At 52.1% G+C, this 17,402-nt stretch overlaps 2 protein-coding genes across 4 annotated transcripts in view; both read left to right on the plus strand.

The window, feature by feature from the left end:
- The window catches only part of ABAT (4-aminobutyrate aminotransferase), a 235,783-nt gene that overhangs the window by 112,159 nt on the left and 106,222 nt on the right, over nucleotides 1-17,402 (plus strand). The window lies entirely within an intron of this gene.
- Nucleotides 1-17,402, plus strand: part of PMM2 (phosphomannomutase 2) — a 31,712-nt gene that overhangs the window by 10,852 nt on the left and 3,458 nt on the right. For all 3 annotated transcript variants that reach the window (XM_059881248.1, XM_059881247.1, NM_001035095.2), the window contains 5 exon segments: nucleotides 696-772; nucleotides 1,426-1,517; nucleotides 4,652-4,751; nucleotides 4,864-4,939; nucleotides 8,422-8,537. In XM_059881248.1, the coding sequence (XP_059737231.1) occupies nucleotides 696-772; nucleotides 1,426-1,517; nucleotides 4,652-4,751; nucleotides 4,864-4,939; nucleotides 8,422-8,537 (461 nt within the window).

Here is a 17,402-nt window from a genome sequence, read left to right on the forward strand (position 1 = left end):
AAGTTTGAGACCATCCATGGATATGGGCTTCCCCTATGGCTCAGCGGTAAAGAATCTGCCTCCAATGAAGGAAGTGTGGGTTCGATTCCTGGGTCAGGAAGATCCCCTGGAGGAGGGAATGGCAACCCACTCTAGTGTTCTTGCCTGGAGAACCCCTGTGGACAGAGAAGCCTGGTGGGCTACAGTCCATGGGGTCACACAGGGTCGAACACGACTGAAATGACAGGGTGAACGCAGGCAAGATTGATGTGGGTGGTCTTAAGAATCACCTGAAGAGCTTTTTTGAAAACAGATCATCTGATTCTTAACCCGGCCCCTGCAGGTTCTGATTCAGAAACTCCGGGAACATAGCCTCAAATTCGGCAGGTTTTCCTCACTGTCCAGATGACGCAGGTTACAGTGGGGTTTGGGAGCCATTGTTGGCTTTCACTTGCCTTTACAAATGAACAGGCAGAAGGCAGAGACACGCAGTGACCCACCACCAACTCTCCAGTCTGCAGCCTAGTTGTCATCTGTTAAATTGATAACAAAGCGTCTTTTAAAAAAATTTTTAAGGAGCTTTATTCCACCCTTCCAATCTGTTAAGATAGGTCGGTGTTGGAGTTTAACAGTTTTGTTGGCCACGTGTTAATGAAGAAATAGAAACACAAGGTTCAATTCATTGCATTCTAAAGTTTCTTTTGTTTTGTTGGCAGTTATTAAAAAATATGATTACGTGTTTCCAGAAAATGGCTTGGTAGCATACAGAGATGGGAAACTCTTGTGTAAACAGGTAGGTTTGTAAGTATCCAGACTACGACAGACTACTAGTCAAATGTTTTCTGGAAAGGTACTTAAATGCCTCCAGGGGCTGAATGGTAATGAATTTTCACTCTCGTTTTTTAAATTTTGGATGTTGAACCATGTGACGATTACACATGTCAAATTGCTAACTTAATTTTTACAATTGCTTTTTAAGGGTAATTAATATTTCTGTTATGGTAGCAGAGACCAGTGCAGGCTGCCTTGCTACAGACATTTTTCATGCAGTCCTGTGTAGCTCTTATTACCATTAGGATCATTCTGTTCAGACAGAAGAGGAAACTGAAGTGAAACAAATATGTTTTCTATCCGTGTCTGCAGATATTTTAATGGGATAAAAGCAGCAATGAATAAACTCTTCTGGGGCTTCTAGGAAGTACTTTGAGAGATAATGAACATAAAAATCTTGAGTGATGAAGCAGGAAATGGTTCTGACTGAAGCCCTTTCTGGTTTGCCCAATGTTTTCAGCAAATAAGAAAGGGAGAGGAGGAAGGCAGTGTGGGTGTCACCCAGCCCCGCCAGGTGACCTTCTGCCCGCGGTGGCTGAAAACCTGGCTTGGCTGGAAAGCCATTTGAAAACATCTCCCACTGTGTCAAGTAACATCAACATTTTCTTTATCTAGAATATTCAAGGTCACCTGGGTGAAGCCCTAATCCAGGATTTAATCAACTACTGTCTGAGCTACATCGCGAAAATCAAGCTCCCGAAGAAGAGGTAGGTTTGCTCTTAGCAACGAGGTGCTGCTGGAGTACAGCGTCACATCATCTGGCGGGTTGGGGCTCAGTTAACTCCACAGTGCAGTGCTTACAAGGGGCCACCGGAAACCTTCTGCAAGGCCCGCAGTGGACTAAAGGAAAGTGAAAGGAGAAGTGAGAGTGAAGTCGCTCAGCTGTGTCTGACTCTGCGACCCCATGGACTGTAGCCTACCAGGCTCCTCTGTCCATGGGATTTTCCAGGCAAGAGTACTGGAGTGGGGTGCCATTGCCTTCTCTAGTGGATCTTCCCAACTCAGGGATCGAACCTGGGTCTCCCGCATTGTAGACAGACGCTTTACCGTCTGAGCCGCCAGAGAAGTCCTAGCAGTGGACAAATGATTATATAAATGATGGCATGTCCACATGACAGGAATTGAAAGCTCGATGCTTTCAAAGACTGCCAGTCAAGGCCCCTGCCTGTGACAGCAGCGTGGGAAACGCATCAGCCCCAGCTGGGGGGTCAAAACTAGAGGCCCCCGGGCCAAATCCCCCCCCAGATCCAAGTTCACTTGGCCCCCACTGTTCAATACAATCTGAATTAAGTGCTGTCGTTTTTTCATTTTCATCCATTCATTCATTCATTTTTGGCTGTGCTGGGTCTTTGCCGCAACGCATGGGCTTTTTTCTAGCTGTGGCGAGCGGGGCCTACCCCAGGTGCGGTGCAGTGGCATCTTGTTGCGGAGCACTGGACTCCGTGTGCAGCTCGAGGGCTCTAGAGTTCCCGGCTTAATTGCCCAAAAGCATGTGGAATCTTCCCAGACCAGGGATCGAACTGTGTCCCCTGCCTTGGCAGGTGAATTCTTAACCACTGGACCACCAGGGAAGTCCCAGGGCTGTCATTTGAAAGTCTGATTTTAAATGTCCAGGCTCCCGGTTTCTGTTGCATCTGAAGACCCAATAGTTCAATGCCCGCCCTCAGCATGGCAGCAGCTGGCGAGCGGCACAGGCACAGTGCTGCCCCCCACCACCATCTCCAGCCTTTCACAGGCTGTTTGTCTCATTTTTCTGACCTCTCTAGACATTGATTTGTGAACCTGCCTCTTGCTCCAAACACTTATCATCTCAGTTCCCATTTTTAAATAATAATAGTAACATGCACACATGCCACAATTAAAAGATTGGCAGGAAACGGACCGGATGCTAACGGTGGCTGTTTCTGGGTAATGAGGTTACAGGTGGTTTCTTTGAAATACTTTTCATTTTCTTCTGTTTTCTGCACTTACTGTGTGACACCCTAGTGATTAGGAGGTGAAACGTTTCTGAAACGGCAATTGAATCTCAAGAGATGCTGCGCTTTAAAGACTGATTTCCTGAATCAGGTGGCCCTGCTCGGCTCCTCCTCTCAGAGGGCGGGGCTTTTGGTTTTCTCGTCTTTTCTCGTCTGTCCCAGGAAGCGGGGTGGATGAGGCCGGTGGACCTTCAGATCCGTTTTTTTTGTTGGAACTGGGAAGTGACCTATGAGCGTTCGTTACCCTGTGGTGTTGACATTTGCGTAAATTAGAAATTCAGGTCAGTTCAGTCTTTACTTTGAGCTAAGCGTTAAGGGAAAATAAAAAGAGGGTAAGATCCACTCCCGTTCTCAGAGAGGATGTCGTCTAGTGAGAGACCAGCGTGCAGAGTTGCGACTGAATTAGCCCAGGGTTCCTGGTGGATTCAGGAGGCAGAGCTGAGACCCTCTGAGCAGCGTTTGCCCACATTTCTTGTGGGCCTCACTCTGTGCCCCGCACAGGTCAGGCAGGTGCAGTGAGATGTCAGATAGTCCAGATCTTCAGGGGGGAAGTGAATGCTTGATCGATTGCCTTAGTCCTGGTGTTAGAAGCCATTCAACAACGCATCAGCCGCCCTCCCTTTCTCGGGAATGAGAGTAATGACGTGTCCTTGAGCTGGGGAAACAATAGAGCTCTTTTACTGACAGTTTAGGACCCACAGGCCTAGGATCCCTGCCCCCGAATGATAACCATTGCCCCCCACCCCCGTGTACATGTAGACGGAGTGGGGGACCAGCCGGGCTGTTCAGAGTCCAGGTCAGCTGGGCGGGGGTTGGGATAGTGTTTCCAGTGTACATATGTTTGCCTCTTTCTCTGCAAGTGGAGCACAGCGGGGGAGGGTCCAGTGAGGGAGACTTTGCCGTTTTCACTTTACCTGATTGAGTATCCATTGCTACTCAGTTAGCAAAGTACTTTTACATAAAGATTTCAGGAGCTCCTTTGGGGGCTTAGAGCGAGTGCCCTTAGCCCCTTTCTGAGGCTCAGAGCGGTGCCCAAGGTCACCTGGTAAACTGTGGCCTGCCTTGGCCTGGAATCTGGTCCCAGCCCCATGCCTGGCGCTCATCTTCACAGTAGTGTTACTGAGCTCACCTGGGATCCTCAGCAGCTTTTCCTGTGTCTCTTTGCTTGGTGAAAAGCAGCATTTCACTAAATCACTGGCCACGATGTCTGGATAAATACTTTCAGATTCCTCAGGGAGCGTGAAGAGCTAGTAATTGTTTCCATAGCTCTTTGCTCGCTGTAACATTCTCTGCCCAAGAGCAGCACTGTCCAGCTGAAATGTAATATATTTTTTGAGCTTTCTGCGGTCCTGGGTTTTTTGGTTTTTAGGAAAGAAAGGAACAAGTGAAATTCATTTTAATATGCTTTATTTAACCAAATGTATCCAAAATACAGTCATGTCAAATGCAGTCAATGTAGAGCGTTATCGGGACCTCCCTGGTGGTCCAGCGGCTAAGACTCCACGCGCCCAATGCAGGGGGCCCACGTTCGATCCCTGGTCAGGGAACTAGGTCTCTCATGCTGCAACTAAGACCCAGCTCAGCCAAATAAGTAAATATTTTAAAAGATAAGGAAAGCCTTATTAGTGAGGATTACACTTTTTCATATGAAATCTCTAAACGCTCGTCTCCGATCGGATCAGCCACAGTTCAGGGCTCACGGGCCACATAGGGCTGGTGACGGCCCACGGCCCAGCACAGCTCCTCCACATGTTGACCGCACCCGCCTCTGCCTGTGGAATTGCCTGCCTCTTAGCCCATCTGTCCTTCTGCCATGTTGCTCAAATGTGTCTCCGGGACCCCTCTCCCCTTCCCCTCCCGCCCAGGGGCACTTTCATAGAGTTCCGTAACGGGATGCTGAACGTGTCGCCGATCGGAAGAAGCTGCAGCCAGGAAGAACGCATTGAGTTCTACGAGCTGGATCAGGTGAGTCTTCCTGAAATAGCCCGGGCATGCGGACACATGGTGTGCCTGTCTGTGGCCGAGAAAGCCTGCTGTCTACTGCTCTAGACTCTCTGTATCTTTTTGTCTTCCTCAGAAAGAAAACATAAGACAAAAGTTCGTGGAGGATCTGCGAAAAGAGTTTGCTGGGAAAGGCCTCACGTTTTCCATAGGTACCATATGTCCGAGGGGTTCGTGCTGGGAGGTGGCTGTGGGCCAGTGTGCTCTTGGACTTGGACTCAGTTCAAGTTCAGGGCTCATGAGCCACATGGGGCTGGTGACAGCCATACGGCCCAGTCCAAGTTCAGCTCTTGGACTCAGTGCTCAGTTTGCTGATGGGCAGCAGGATTTTACAGGTGGCCCATCCATAAGAGGGAAAGCACTCGCCTGGGACTTCCCCGGCAGTCCTGTGGTTGAGACGCTGCACTCCCAAAACAGGGGGGCGTGGGTTCAATCCCTGGTCGGGGAACTAATCCTGCGTGTTACACAGCACAGTTCAGTTCAGTTCAATCGCTCAGTCGTGTCCGACTCTGCGACCCCGTGAATCACAGCACGCCAGGCCTCCCTGTCCATCACCAACTCCCGGAGTTCACTCAGACTCACGTCCATTGAGTCAGTGATGCCATCCAACCATCTCATCCTCTGGCGTCCCCTTCTCCTCCTGCCCCCAATCCCTCCCAGCATCCAAGTCTTTTCCAATGAGTCAGCTCTTCGCATGAGGTGGCCAAAGTACTGGAGTTTCAGCTTTAGTATCATTCCTTCCAAAGAAATCCCAGGGCTGACCTCCTTCAGAATGGACTGGTTGGATCTCCTTGCAGTCCAAGGGACTCTCAAGAGTCTTCTCCAACACCACAGTTCAAAAGCATCAATTCTTCGGCACTCAGCTTTCTTTATAGTCCAACTCTCACATCCATACATGACCACAGGAAAAACCATAGCCTTGACTAGACGAACCTTTGTTGGCAAAGTAATGTCTCTGCTTTTGAATATGCTATCTAGGTTGGTCATAAGTTTCCTTCCAAGGAGTAAGCGTCTTTTAATTTCATGGCTGCAGTCACTATCTGCAGTGATTTTGGAGCCCAAAAAAATAAAGTCTGACACTGTTTCCACTGTTTCCCCATCTATTTCTCATGAAGTGATGGGACCAGATGCCATGATCTTAGTTTTCTGAATGTTGAGCTTTAAGCCAACTTTTTCACTCTCCACTTTCACTTTCATCAAGAGGCTTTTTTGTTCCTCTTCACTTTCTGCCATAAGGGTGGTGTCATCTGCATATCTGAGGTTATTGATATTTCTCCCGGCAATCTTGATTCCAGCTTGTGTTTCTTCCAGTCCAGCGTTTCTCATGATGTACTCTGCATATAAGTTAAATAAGCAGGGTGACAGTATACAGCCTTGACTTACTCCTTTTCCTATTTGGAACCAGTCTATTGTTCCATGACCAGTTCTAACTCTTGTTTCCTGACCTGCATACAGATTTCTCAAGAGGCAGATCAAGTGGTCTGGTATTCCCATCTCTTTCAGAGTTTTCCACAGTTTCTTGTGATCCACACAGTCAAAGGCTTTGGCATAGTCAATAAAGCAGAAATAAATGTTTTTCTGGAACTCTCTTGCTTTTTCCATGATCCAGCGGATGTTGGCAATTTGATCTCTGGTTCCTCTGCCTTTTCTAAAACCAGCTTGAACATCAGGAAGTTCACAGTTCACGTATTGCTGAAGCCTGGCTTGGAGAATTTTGAGCATTACTTTACTAGCATGTGAGTTGAGTACAATTGTGCAGTAGTTTGAGCATTCTTTGGCATTGCCTTTCTTTGGGATTGGAATGAAAACTGACCTTTTCCAGTCCTGTGGCCACTGCTGAGTTTTCCAGATTTGCAGCACAGCCTAAAATAAATTTTTGAAAAATAAAAACCACTCTCCTGCAGAATCAGCCGTAGCAGCAACTTGCCAGACTAGAAGATGAATTCCAGGCTGCTGGTTCTGAATCCTCACCCAGCAGGATTCTCCTCCCAATGCTTCTTCTGCTCAAAAACCATAGCATCTTGCTTGATGAACTGTGTGTGACGAAGGGGCTTCCCAGGTGGCACTTGTGGTAAAGAATCCACCTGCCAAGGCAGGAGATGCAAGAGACTCAGGTTCAATACCTGGGTCAGGAAGCTCTCCTGGAGAAGGGAATGGCCACCCACTCCAGCATTCTTGCCTGGAGAACCCTGTGAACAGAGGAGCCTAGAGGGCTACAGGCCTTGACTGAACACACACACACGCACACACGTGCGCTTGAAGAGTAAGAATTTATCCGCACACCTTTGGGCAGAGGACAGCACGTGGGTGACTCCATAGAAGAGATGGGACAGGGCAGGGGTCGGAGGGGGCCCGTTAGGTCAAGTAAGTCAAATGTGTCTGAAATCCTGTAATATGTGACCAGCAGAGAACCTTAGAAGTCACTTGGGCTGATTTTACAGATCAAGAAACGGGGCCCAGAAAGGAGCAGGCTCTCGTCTAGGTTCCCGGAGCTTCTGCCGACAGTGACCGGCCTGCGCGGCTGTTTCTGTGTCTGATGCAGAGCCCCTCTTGCAGTGCTGGGCGTCTCCACTTTGCAATCAGGTGGAACACGCCCAGCTTTAAGCAGACAGGTTTCTACTGTCAGTGCTGGTGAGCCATTTCTTAAAGCCCTCTTCTTTCACCAGCTCTAATAAGCAAGCATACACTTGCCAGAAAACTAGAGCTGCAGGGGGACTCTGTGTAAAAGATAAATGGGTGGGCTGTTAAGTGTCCCAACAAAGCCTTGAAAGGGTTTTTTGTTGCCCATGAAAGCTGTGTGGAAAATCGCCGTCTGTGGGATTTTCATTTTCCTGCACAGCAAGCTGGGTGCATCCTGCTGTTGGGAGGACGCAGCAAGAGCGTGGTGTGGCTGGAGGTGAGCAGGGCTGCAGCAGGCCCTTGGCAGCGTGCGCGCCAGGCTGCTTCAGCGTCTGACCCTGCCCTGCAGAGGCAGATGTGGTTCTCACTCTGAGTCAGCATGATGCGTCTCTTCTTCAGACTTCAGATTTTTAGATTTTAAGTGAAATGATGTTGGGAGCGGGGGAAGCGTAATGCCAAAATTAATTTCTAGGGACTTCCCTGGTGGTCCAGTGGTTAGGACTTCGTCTGCGAATACAGGGGTGGCAGGTTCTATCGCTGGTCAGGGACCTAAGATCCCACATGCCTCCGGGCCAAAAAAACAAAACATAAAACAGAAGCAAGATTGTAACAAGTTCAGTAAAGACTTTAAAAATGAGCCACATCAAAAAATATATGTATATATCCATACCTTAACTAAAAATAAGACAACCACAGCAATAATTATTTAGGGGAAAAACAAATTCCTAGAAGCTACCCCTACTGCTACTGCTGCTAAGTCACTTCAGTCATGTCCGACACTGTGCGACCCCATAGATGGCAGCCCACGAGGCTCCCCTGTCCCTGGGATTCTCCAGGCGAGAACACTGGAGTGATTGAAGTTACCCCTAAAGTATGGTAATTAGCAAGCCAGGGTAATAAAAGTCAACCTTGGGGCTCCAGTTACAGACTAGCTTGAAGTGCATGTTTTTTTCAGTGACACATCATTAACCTCCTTTGCATCTCTGGCTTGTGTGTCTCCCATCCCACTTGGCAGGAGGCCAGATCAGCTTCGATGTCTTCCCCGATGGCTGGGACAAGAGGTACTGCCTGGGACACGTGGAGAAGGACGGCTATAAGACCATCTATTTCTTCGGCGACAAAACCATGCCAGTAAGTATGGAAGGGTGTTAGCAGCCGTGTTGTTCAGTTTGGGTTGAGGGGAAGGACAGACAGAGGGGCTTTTTCCCCCTACCACACACACTTCGCCCAGCAGCCTGGCTGACACTGGGTGGTGGCTTCTGTCCTGCGGGGTGTCTCTGCGCTCAGACACCTGCCGCCTCTGGAGGTAAGGATAGAGCCTTTCAGTATGGCATTGAGTGTCGCCCACCCGCACACCTTCCAGAACAAGACCTGGGGCTGTCATCATACCCTCTTTGCGTTTCAAAGCCCTTACCCTTTTTATTTTTCACCGTATTTTTCTCAGAGGCATTCGTCTTGATTAGGCGCAAGGAGCCCTGAATGGTAGGAGAGTGGGAATCTCGTGGGTCTGACATTCAGGAGAGATGAGAGGTGCAGGGTCAGATCTGGGCATCACTCACAGGGTAGGGGGCCGTCCCGGGGGCACGGTCAGGAACCCCCGGTCCAGGACTGAATCTGAACTGGGGGCTGAGAGCAGAGCCCAGTGTGGAGAGGCCAGCACCAGCCAAAGGGATTTCCCCAGAGCCTCGGGGCTCTCTTGAGGACAGGCGGGTCTCCGAGAGCCCGACCAAGAGGCGTTGCCGCCATCAAGGCCCCGAGGAGGTGCACCCCTAATGGCCACTGCCCGGCCAAGGGCCGCCTCCCTTCAGCGTCTCTCACCTCGTGTCCCTCTGCTTCCCCACGGGCCACCCAGTGGTAGCTACCTTGCTGTCAGGCTCCTGTCTCAGGCTTTGTGGCTGCACTGCAGCAGCCAGTGCTGCAGAAAGACTGCATGGACGGAGTCTTTAATTCCTCCAGCAAAAACCCAGGGTTTTGCTGTTTTACCAAAGTCTGTTCCACGTGGGAGGCTTCCAAGGTGGTGCTAATGCTAAAGAATCCACCTGCCAGTGCAAGAGACATAAGAGATGGAGGTTCGATCCCTGGATTGGGAAGATCCCCTGGAGGAGGAAATGGCACTCCAGTGTTCTTGCCTGGAGAATCCCACAGACAGAGAAGTCTGGCGGGCTACAGTCCACGGTGTTAGAAAGAGTCAGACATAACTGGGCAACTTAGCACACGCGTTCTACGTGGACCTGCCTTTTTCAGTAAGAGCTCCACTTGCTAGTCTTCCTGCAGGAAAGGAGTTCCAGATAGTATAGTCTCAAGGCCTGCTTTCTGAATTATAAAACTGGGGGACTTGCCTGGTGGTCCAGCGGTTGGGACTCCAAGCTTCCACTGCTGCGGGCCTGGGTTCAATCCCTGGGCAGGGAACTAAGATCCCACAAACGGAGTGGCGTGGCCGGAAAAAAAATTATAAACCTGGGTCTCAGTGAGGTTAACCTTCCCAAGGTCACACAGCTAACGATAGAGCTGGCGACCCCAGAGCCAGCTCCCCACAATGAGTACACTTCCTAGTCCACAGACCGTCTCTCCAGTTCTATCTTGTTCCCCAGCAAACCCCGTGCTTCTCAGGAGCTGTATCACTAAGCCTTTCTCTCAGTGATGGAGAGAAACGGTTTATAACCACCTCCTTTTGTTGAAATGCTTTGAGGCAGAAGTGCTTTTGAATTCAGGCAAAGAATTGGGGGAAGAAAGTCACTGTCTGAGGCAAAGCGAGCGAATGATATTACCCCCAGGATCTAAGGGATGGCCAGAGACCTCCCCCGTCCCCCCAGCTTTGAGCCGGTCCTTGTAGTCTGAGAAGCAGGCTCTTCAGACGGGCCAAGACAGAATATTCTGTGACCATGGCCTTCTTGCTCTGCGTAAACAGCCATCTGAGGCCTTAGTTGGGGCTTTGCAGAGTGGAGTGCACTCCTTGAGGTAACCAATAAACTACTTCTTTGGGGAATTTTTCATGTAGGAATTAGAGAGTTGTCTGTTTAACCACTGCCTTACCACACATCAGTCTGTTTTGTGGTTTATTATTGTTGTTTTAACTTTTATTGGAGTATGTGCTGTGCTGGGCGTAGTCACTCAGTCGTGTCCGACTCTTTGCAACCCCATGGATCATAGCCCGCCAGGCTCCTCTGTCCACAGGGATTCTCCAGAATAAGAATACCGGAGTGGGTTGCCATCCCCTCCTCCAGAGGATCTTCCCGACCCAAGAATTGAACCGGGGTCTCCTGCATTGCAGGCGGATTCTTCACCAGCTGAGCTACCAGGGAAGCCCTTACTGGAGTATAGTCACTTTTTAATGTTCTGTTACTTTCTGCAGTACAGCAGTGAATCAGCTGTGTATACACATCACCCCTCTCTTTTGGATTTCCTTCCCACTTACGTCACCACAGAGCATTGAGTAGGGTGCCCTGTGCTATGCAATTGGTTCTCGTGCGTGCGTGCTCAGTCACGGAGTCATGTCTGACTCTTTGTGACCCCGTGGTCTGTCACCCACCAGACCCCTCTGTCCCTGGGATTTCCCAGGCAAGAACGCTGGAGTGCATTGCCGTTTCCTCCTCAAGGGATTTTCTCAACCCAGGGACTGAAAAATCCCTGTGTCTCCTGCTTTGGCGGGAGGATTCTTTACTACACATAGTAGTGTATCAGTTACCTTCTTTTTTAATCTTACGTACCTTTAAAAAATGGGTGCTGCGAAATGGAGGTCCCCCTCCCCCCGACTCAATCCTTAATTAATAGGCATTCATTGTAGAAAATTAGAAGCGGCATGAGGAGGAAAGTAGAAGGCACTTGTGAGTCGCAGCTGGCCCGCCGCCCAGCCTGTTCGCACGTCTGTCCATGACCCCAACTGTGGACCTGGCACGTTCACTCGTTTCGTTTCTGCTTTTCTTCTCAACATACTTCATTCCCGCCCCTGCATCAGGGAATATATTTTGAAGACAAACGTTTGATGGCCGTATAACATTCTAGCATTCAGGCACAGTCTGTTGACCCACTTCCCTAGCAGAGGCCGTTTTGGGTTGCGGCTCTTTGCTCTCGTAACGAACACTGTGGTGAACCCTTCTTGCGTCATCCTTGGCCCTCTTCTCTGATCTTCTTTGTCAGTGGTTTTCCTGGAAATGGGAGTTAGCTGCCCAGCCCTCTAACTCTTTTACCGTCCCGACGCACAGAGCAGCTCAGGCGCTAGCTTTACGCTTCTCCTATTCGGTGACAGACATTCTGAAAGCTGTTTTTTCCCTTTGTGCCAGGCAAATGTCTTTGCTGGCTTCCAGGGAGGTGGCACCTGAGCTGAGTACTGGGTGAAAAACCATTTCCCTGCCAAGCTCAGCAGATTCAGTTTCCCTCTGATGGGATCTGACGTTGTATGGGGTCCCCCATGTCTTCCCCGACCCCCAGCCCACCCTGAGCACCTCCAGAGAGCAGAGGGGAGAAGTAAGAGGCTGGCCTTTGCTTTTCTAAACTCTTGTCAGTGCTGGGAACCCCCTCATCCTCTCCAGCAGTCACAACAACCAGTGTCCTAAACCCAGCTCAGAGTTCAGGTTGAAGGCCCTGGGTCCAGCCTTGGGGCCTCAGTTTGCCATGGGGAGGGAGCCAGCCAGGGCTCGGGAAGAAGACCCAGACCACTCTGCCTCGCTCTCTGGGGGGCTGCCAAATCATCCCCAGCCTTCCTGAATTCCCAGGCAACAGTGCTTCTGCCTGTTTAATGCTTTTTGTAAAAAACATATTGGCTTTAAGTCGCTGCAGCATGAAAACACATCTGAACCCTTCGTGAGCACTACCCACTGATGGACTCTGACTCCGCAGTTCCGCTCTGGTTGATTCAGCTCGCAATTCTCCCCTCCATGTGTAGAAAGGGCTTCAGAGAGGGGCCGGCCCAGCTAGGACCCCACCCTTCACAGGAGGAGACAGAGTGAACACAGCACAATGCCAGGTAGCCTGAAACAGCCAGAGCGGGGTAACAGGCTGCGTGACTGTCTAAAGACAGAGAAGTCCTCTCTCCTCACGTTTGCGCGTCTGGACACACAGGGAGTCTGAAAAGATACCCCGGAAACAAACTCCAGAGTTAACTGTGAGGGTAGGGGTGAGGAGGGGAGAGGGACTGCCCGCTGTGACCAGATCCGATTCTTTACATTTCTGAACTGCCTGAAGGTGCTATCTATTGAAAACTAAAACTTTAAACTGTCTAATTGAAAAAGGGAAGAAGACGAAACTTCTCAAGTACTTCCTCAGCGCCAGACCCTGAGCTGGACACTTCCACAGGGTCTGCCCCGTCCCCACCGCAGCTGGGGAAGGCAGGGGCCCCATAGAGGGTCAGCCCCTGAGTGGGCTCTGGAAGCCCCTCCCTAGTCATTCTCTCCCCTCATTCCAAAGCACTGCGATCACTCTCCCTAAAACCCACATGGTGGAGAGGGGCAGTGGGCTTGAGTACCCAAATCTGCACCCCCAGAAGCTCGGCGCAGTGACCACAAGCGAGTCTGTCTCTTCCTGGGCCTCAGTTCCCTGGGCCGTCCACTGGGGGTATGGGTCCCCTTCCGAAGGCTCGAGAACAAAGTGAGGTCTTAATAGGGCAGGCAGTGGGGTAAGCCTAGCCTGCATCCAGGAGCCACTGCCTTTAAGCAAGTTAGGATAAGGCTCACCTGGGACTGAGGACGCTTTGTGAGGTTGGGGCCCACAGGGCGGATGACGCGTCACCGTTGTGAGTGGTACCCAGCCACCCTCGAGATGCTCGTAGGTCTTTAGCCACAGTCAGGACTTCCTCGCCGTGCCCAGCATCTCAAGGCATCTCCAGGACCCCCAGCAAAAGCACTGTGTCCTGGGGTTAGACCCGCCTCACTCACTACTCCTTTGTCTGGTGAAATCTAAGGACTAGGTCTCAGGTGGCTGATGGCAGGCTTTGTTAGCGGGGTGAGGGGAGCCCCCCGGAGGAGGTTGGACCAGATTAAAGGGTCTCAGCCTGGCCGAGAAGACCCCTGTGCCCCCGCTGAGAAGAGCAAAAGCTAGAATGGGGTGCAGAGGAGCCACAGGTTCCAGGTGTCCACCAGGGGCCCGCCTTCCTTCCAGACACGACAGTCCATGGCCTCCCGGGGCCAGAGGACAGGACGGTGGCTGACTGGACCGGGCCCGCCCCAGCATTCCTGCTCAGGGAGAGCGGGCCCCCAGGGGGCACTGGTGTTCACAGCATCAGCTTCCCGAGCCAGGACCCCTCACAGCTCTAAACCCCTTTTTATGGATCAGAGGTAGGATATGCCAGAGCCATCAGCAGACCAGAAGGGTCAGTCATCCAGGGACTTCAGCCCAACAGCCAGCTCGCTTTCCACCACCCCTGGCCGGGTCATCTTGTGTGTGCACGTTCTGTTCAGTCATGTCCGACTCTGTGACCCCATGGACTGTGGCCCACCAGGCTCCTCTGTCCATGGGATTTTCCAGGCAGGAATACTGGAGTAGGTTGCCATTTCCCCTCCAGAGGGCCTTTCCGATGCAGGGGTCGAACCCACGTGTCTTGCATCTTCTGTGTTGGCAGGTGGGTTCTTTACCACTGAGCCGCCTGGTAATCACTAGGACTGAAACCACTGGTTCTCGGCCCTGGAGGCAACATTGGAGTCACCTGGTTCCTTTCAAAACCTCAGGTCCCTGGTGCCAGGCTCTTACTATTTTTTACCCTGTTTACTTCTTTCTAGGAAAAAAAAGAAATCAGTACTATTCTCTAAGGGCATTCATTTTCAAACATTAAAATTGTTTGAGGTTGTGGTCAAATCAGTTCAGTCGCGTCCAACTCTGGCCCATGGACTGCAGCACACCAGGCTTCCCTGTCCATCTCCAACTCGTGGAGCTTGCTCAAATTCATGTCCATCAAGTCGGTGATGCCATCCAACCACCTCATCCTCTGTCATCCCCTTCTCCTCCCGCCTTCAATCTTTCCCAGCATCAGGGTCTTTTCCAATAAGTCAGTTCTTCGCATCAGGTGGCCATGGTGTTGGAGTTTCAGCTTCAGCCTCAGTCCTTCCAATGAATATTCAGAACTCATCTCCTTTAGGATTGACTGGTTGGATCTCCTTGCAGTCCAAGGGACTCGAGTCTTCTCCAACACCACAGTTCAAAAGCATCAATTCTTCGGCACTCAGCTTTCTTTATAGTCCAGCTCTCAATCCATACACGACCACTGGAAAAACCATAGCCTTGACTAGACGGGCCTTTGTCGGCAAAGTGAGATTGTTCTCACCCACGAAGAACAGCACACATGGCAGTCAGGTGGGGAGCCCCCAGACCCACGGCCTGCTGCCCGAGCCCCAGGCGCCTGGCCCTCAGGTGGCTGGAGATACCCTGAGGTGGGAGCTCTCAGAGTTACCCAGGCCTCTGGCCCCCCATCTTTTGTTCTTTCCCAGTCTTTCTGACGAATTTTTTAAGCTCTTGCAGTGATTGTCACCTGCCACCAGGGGGCGAATCCCTGCTCTGGGCCGAGGCCTGGTCTTGGAGGCCTTTGTACCCCTGACAAGTAGAGATTTGCCAAGTGCCTGCTGGACTCCCCGGGGTAAACATCCTCGTGCAGCCGCAGAGCCTGGCTGTGCAGTGGGCGGGTGTCCACGCAGCCCAGACCCCCTGGAAGTCATGTCACGTCTGTGGCTTGCGGGAACCTGGGTCGGGGACACTGAGCCCTGCTCCCCTTCTTTATCTCCAGCGTCGGCATAATCAGGTTTCACTGGAACCCTCTCCCCTGCAGCCCAGACCTTGGCCTCTCTGGGATTAAATATTAATGGGCGGCCTGGGCTGAGCCAGGGCCTCTCCTTCAGGCTGGCCAGGTTCACCCCAACGGAAACACAACCGCTTATTCATCCTTCCGCCCCCTCCCTCTTCTCCCAGGAAACCAGAGCTTTGTTCTGGAGCTTGGGGAGGCTGAGTCTGGTAACCTCGGTGCGTATGTAAATCCAGTTTTGAAATTTCCACTATTTCCTGTCCTCCGAAGCGTTATTACCGAAGCCGAAGCCATATTTTTCTCGAGGGCGGTGCCCTCACTAGCTTGGTGTTTGGGTTCTGCTTCTCCCGACCTCCTTCCGAGTCTGGCTGGCAAGGTCTGTGCCGCCCAGGAGGAGCCCGCCGCGCTCTGAGGCCAGGTCCCCGCGGGAGAGGCCTGTGGGCGGTTCCGCTTTCACAGGTAATCTGAATATCTGGACCTTGGCTCGATACAAGCCAGTGGCTTATATAGCAGTGGGGCTGACTCAGGTCCAGAGACAGCTCCCCTACCTGCCCGCACCCCCGCCATCAGGGCTGGAGGATGCTCACGCCAAGTGAGGCTGTGGTGGGCACCCAGCTGTCCCCGCACGGGACGCCCTCCCCAGGGGGTGGGTGTGGCGGCTCTGAGCCTGGTTGCCCCAGAGGTCCTGCTCCCCAGGTGGTGTCTTCTGTCCGCCTTGCTCCCTGCCTGGCGGCAGGCACCTCCTCTGCTCCCCCTTTGGAGTCCTCACCTTGCCCCCACCCGTTCTCCAGAAGGACCCTCTTGTGATGGGAACCTGATGGTGTGAAGCCTGGCTCCCTGGAGGCTTGGCGTGAACCCCTCCTCCTCCCTGCGGGTTCTCAGGGGCAGCCTTTCCCGGATGGGCGGTCACTGTCTTCTCCGTCGCCTCCCTTCCTTCGGCCCCTCCCTGCATTCTTTACAGCTGCCAGCGGAGCCGTCTGGGTCGGTCTCAGAGACCAGCTCGGAAGGCAGCCCGTCAGTGGACTTTGCCACTGTCCCTCGAGCTTCTGAGCCCAGGCCAGGCGGGTCGTGGGTGCTGCCTCCCTCCAGGGTCCCTCCAGGGTCCGTGAGTGGCGCAGCAGTGAGAATGCCTGGGGGCGCTGGGCGTCTGCACGGGGCAGGGCTTGGTTCTCCCTTTGTTGTCAGATGCCGTTAGGTGCGATGTGCTGGCTTCCCCACACCCGGGCGGCCCTAAGAGAAACCTTTCGTTTCATCGTAAGAATTGGTTTCACACATACTTGTTTTGGTGGTGTTTTGTTTTTCAGATATTTACTCGTCTATTTATTTGGCTGCGTCTTAGTTGCGCCACTCAGTATCCTTAGTTGAGGCCTGTGGGATCTAGTTCCCTGACCGGGGATCGAACCCCGGGCCCCCTGCTTTGGGAGAGCGGGGTCTTAGCCACTGGACCACCAGGGAAGTCCCACACACGTATTTGTCTAGGAGACACCGGCTATGAAGTGGGAGCTGGCTGGCTGACCAGAGTCCTTTTGTGGGACATAAATTTGTGAGGCCCACGTAAGGCCTGGCCAGCTTCTGGGAATGCACCTTCCCCAGCACGGCTCCAAGGTCACGGCTCCCAAAGTGGCTCCACCCAGCTCACCTGGGCCCCGGCAGCTGACTGTTCTGGGTCTGTGAACCTCACTACCTCCACCTTCTGCTTGGGGGTGGCTGGTTCTTACAAAGACGAGAGCAGCTGTAATTTCAGGTGTCAGTCGTTTAAAAAGTTGTCAGATTTTTTTTTTTTTTTTTAAGATTTTTGAATTAGGCTGCTTATCCATTTTTATAAGGAAAGTGTAGGAATTTCCATGAGAAGGAAAGCAGGGGCAGGGCCTGGGGTGTGGAAGCAGCATTTCCCTGAGACAGGTGTGACTGGGGAAGGCGCGGCACTGGCTCTGGGGCTGGGGGGACCCACGATCACGGACCCCCTCCCCCTAGCATACCCAGGTCCTCCAGACACGTGCCCTCAACTCCTGGGGGCGCAGTGGGCGAGGGAAGCAAGAAAACAGGTCCCCACACTCGCTGAGCCCCAGGGGCTGCCCCAGGACCGCTCGTCCACCGGTGGCCTCCGCACCTCTGGCACGGTTCCGCCACGATCCCCCCTTCACAGACGGAGAGCCGCCCACAGCGCCCCCGTCGCCGGTGCTGGAACCAGGATCTGAGCCCAGGTCAGCAGGCTCGGGCTCCAGGCACGTGGGCCTGTTGAAGCTTAATAAATCACACGCAGCCACACGCGT

The sequence above is a fragment of the Bos taurus genome, chromosome 25 (assembly GCF_002263795.3).
Source record: "Bos taurus isolate L1 Dominette 01449 registration number 42190680 breed Hereford chromosome 25, ARS-UCD2.0, whole genome shotgun sequence".
NCBI classification, from domain to species: domain Eukaryota; kingdom Metazoa; phylum Chordata; class Mammalia; order Artiodactyla; family Bovidae; genus Bos; species Bos taurus.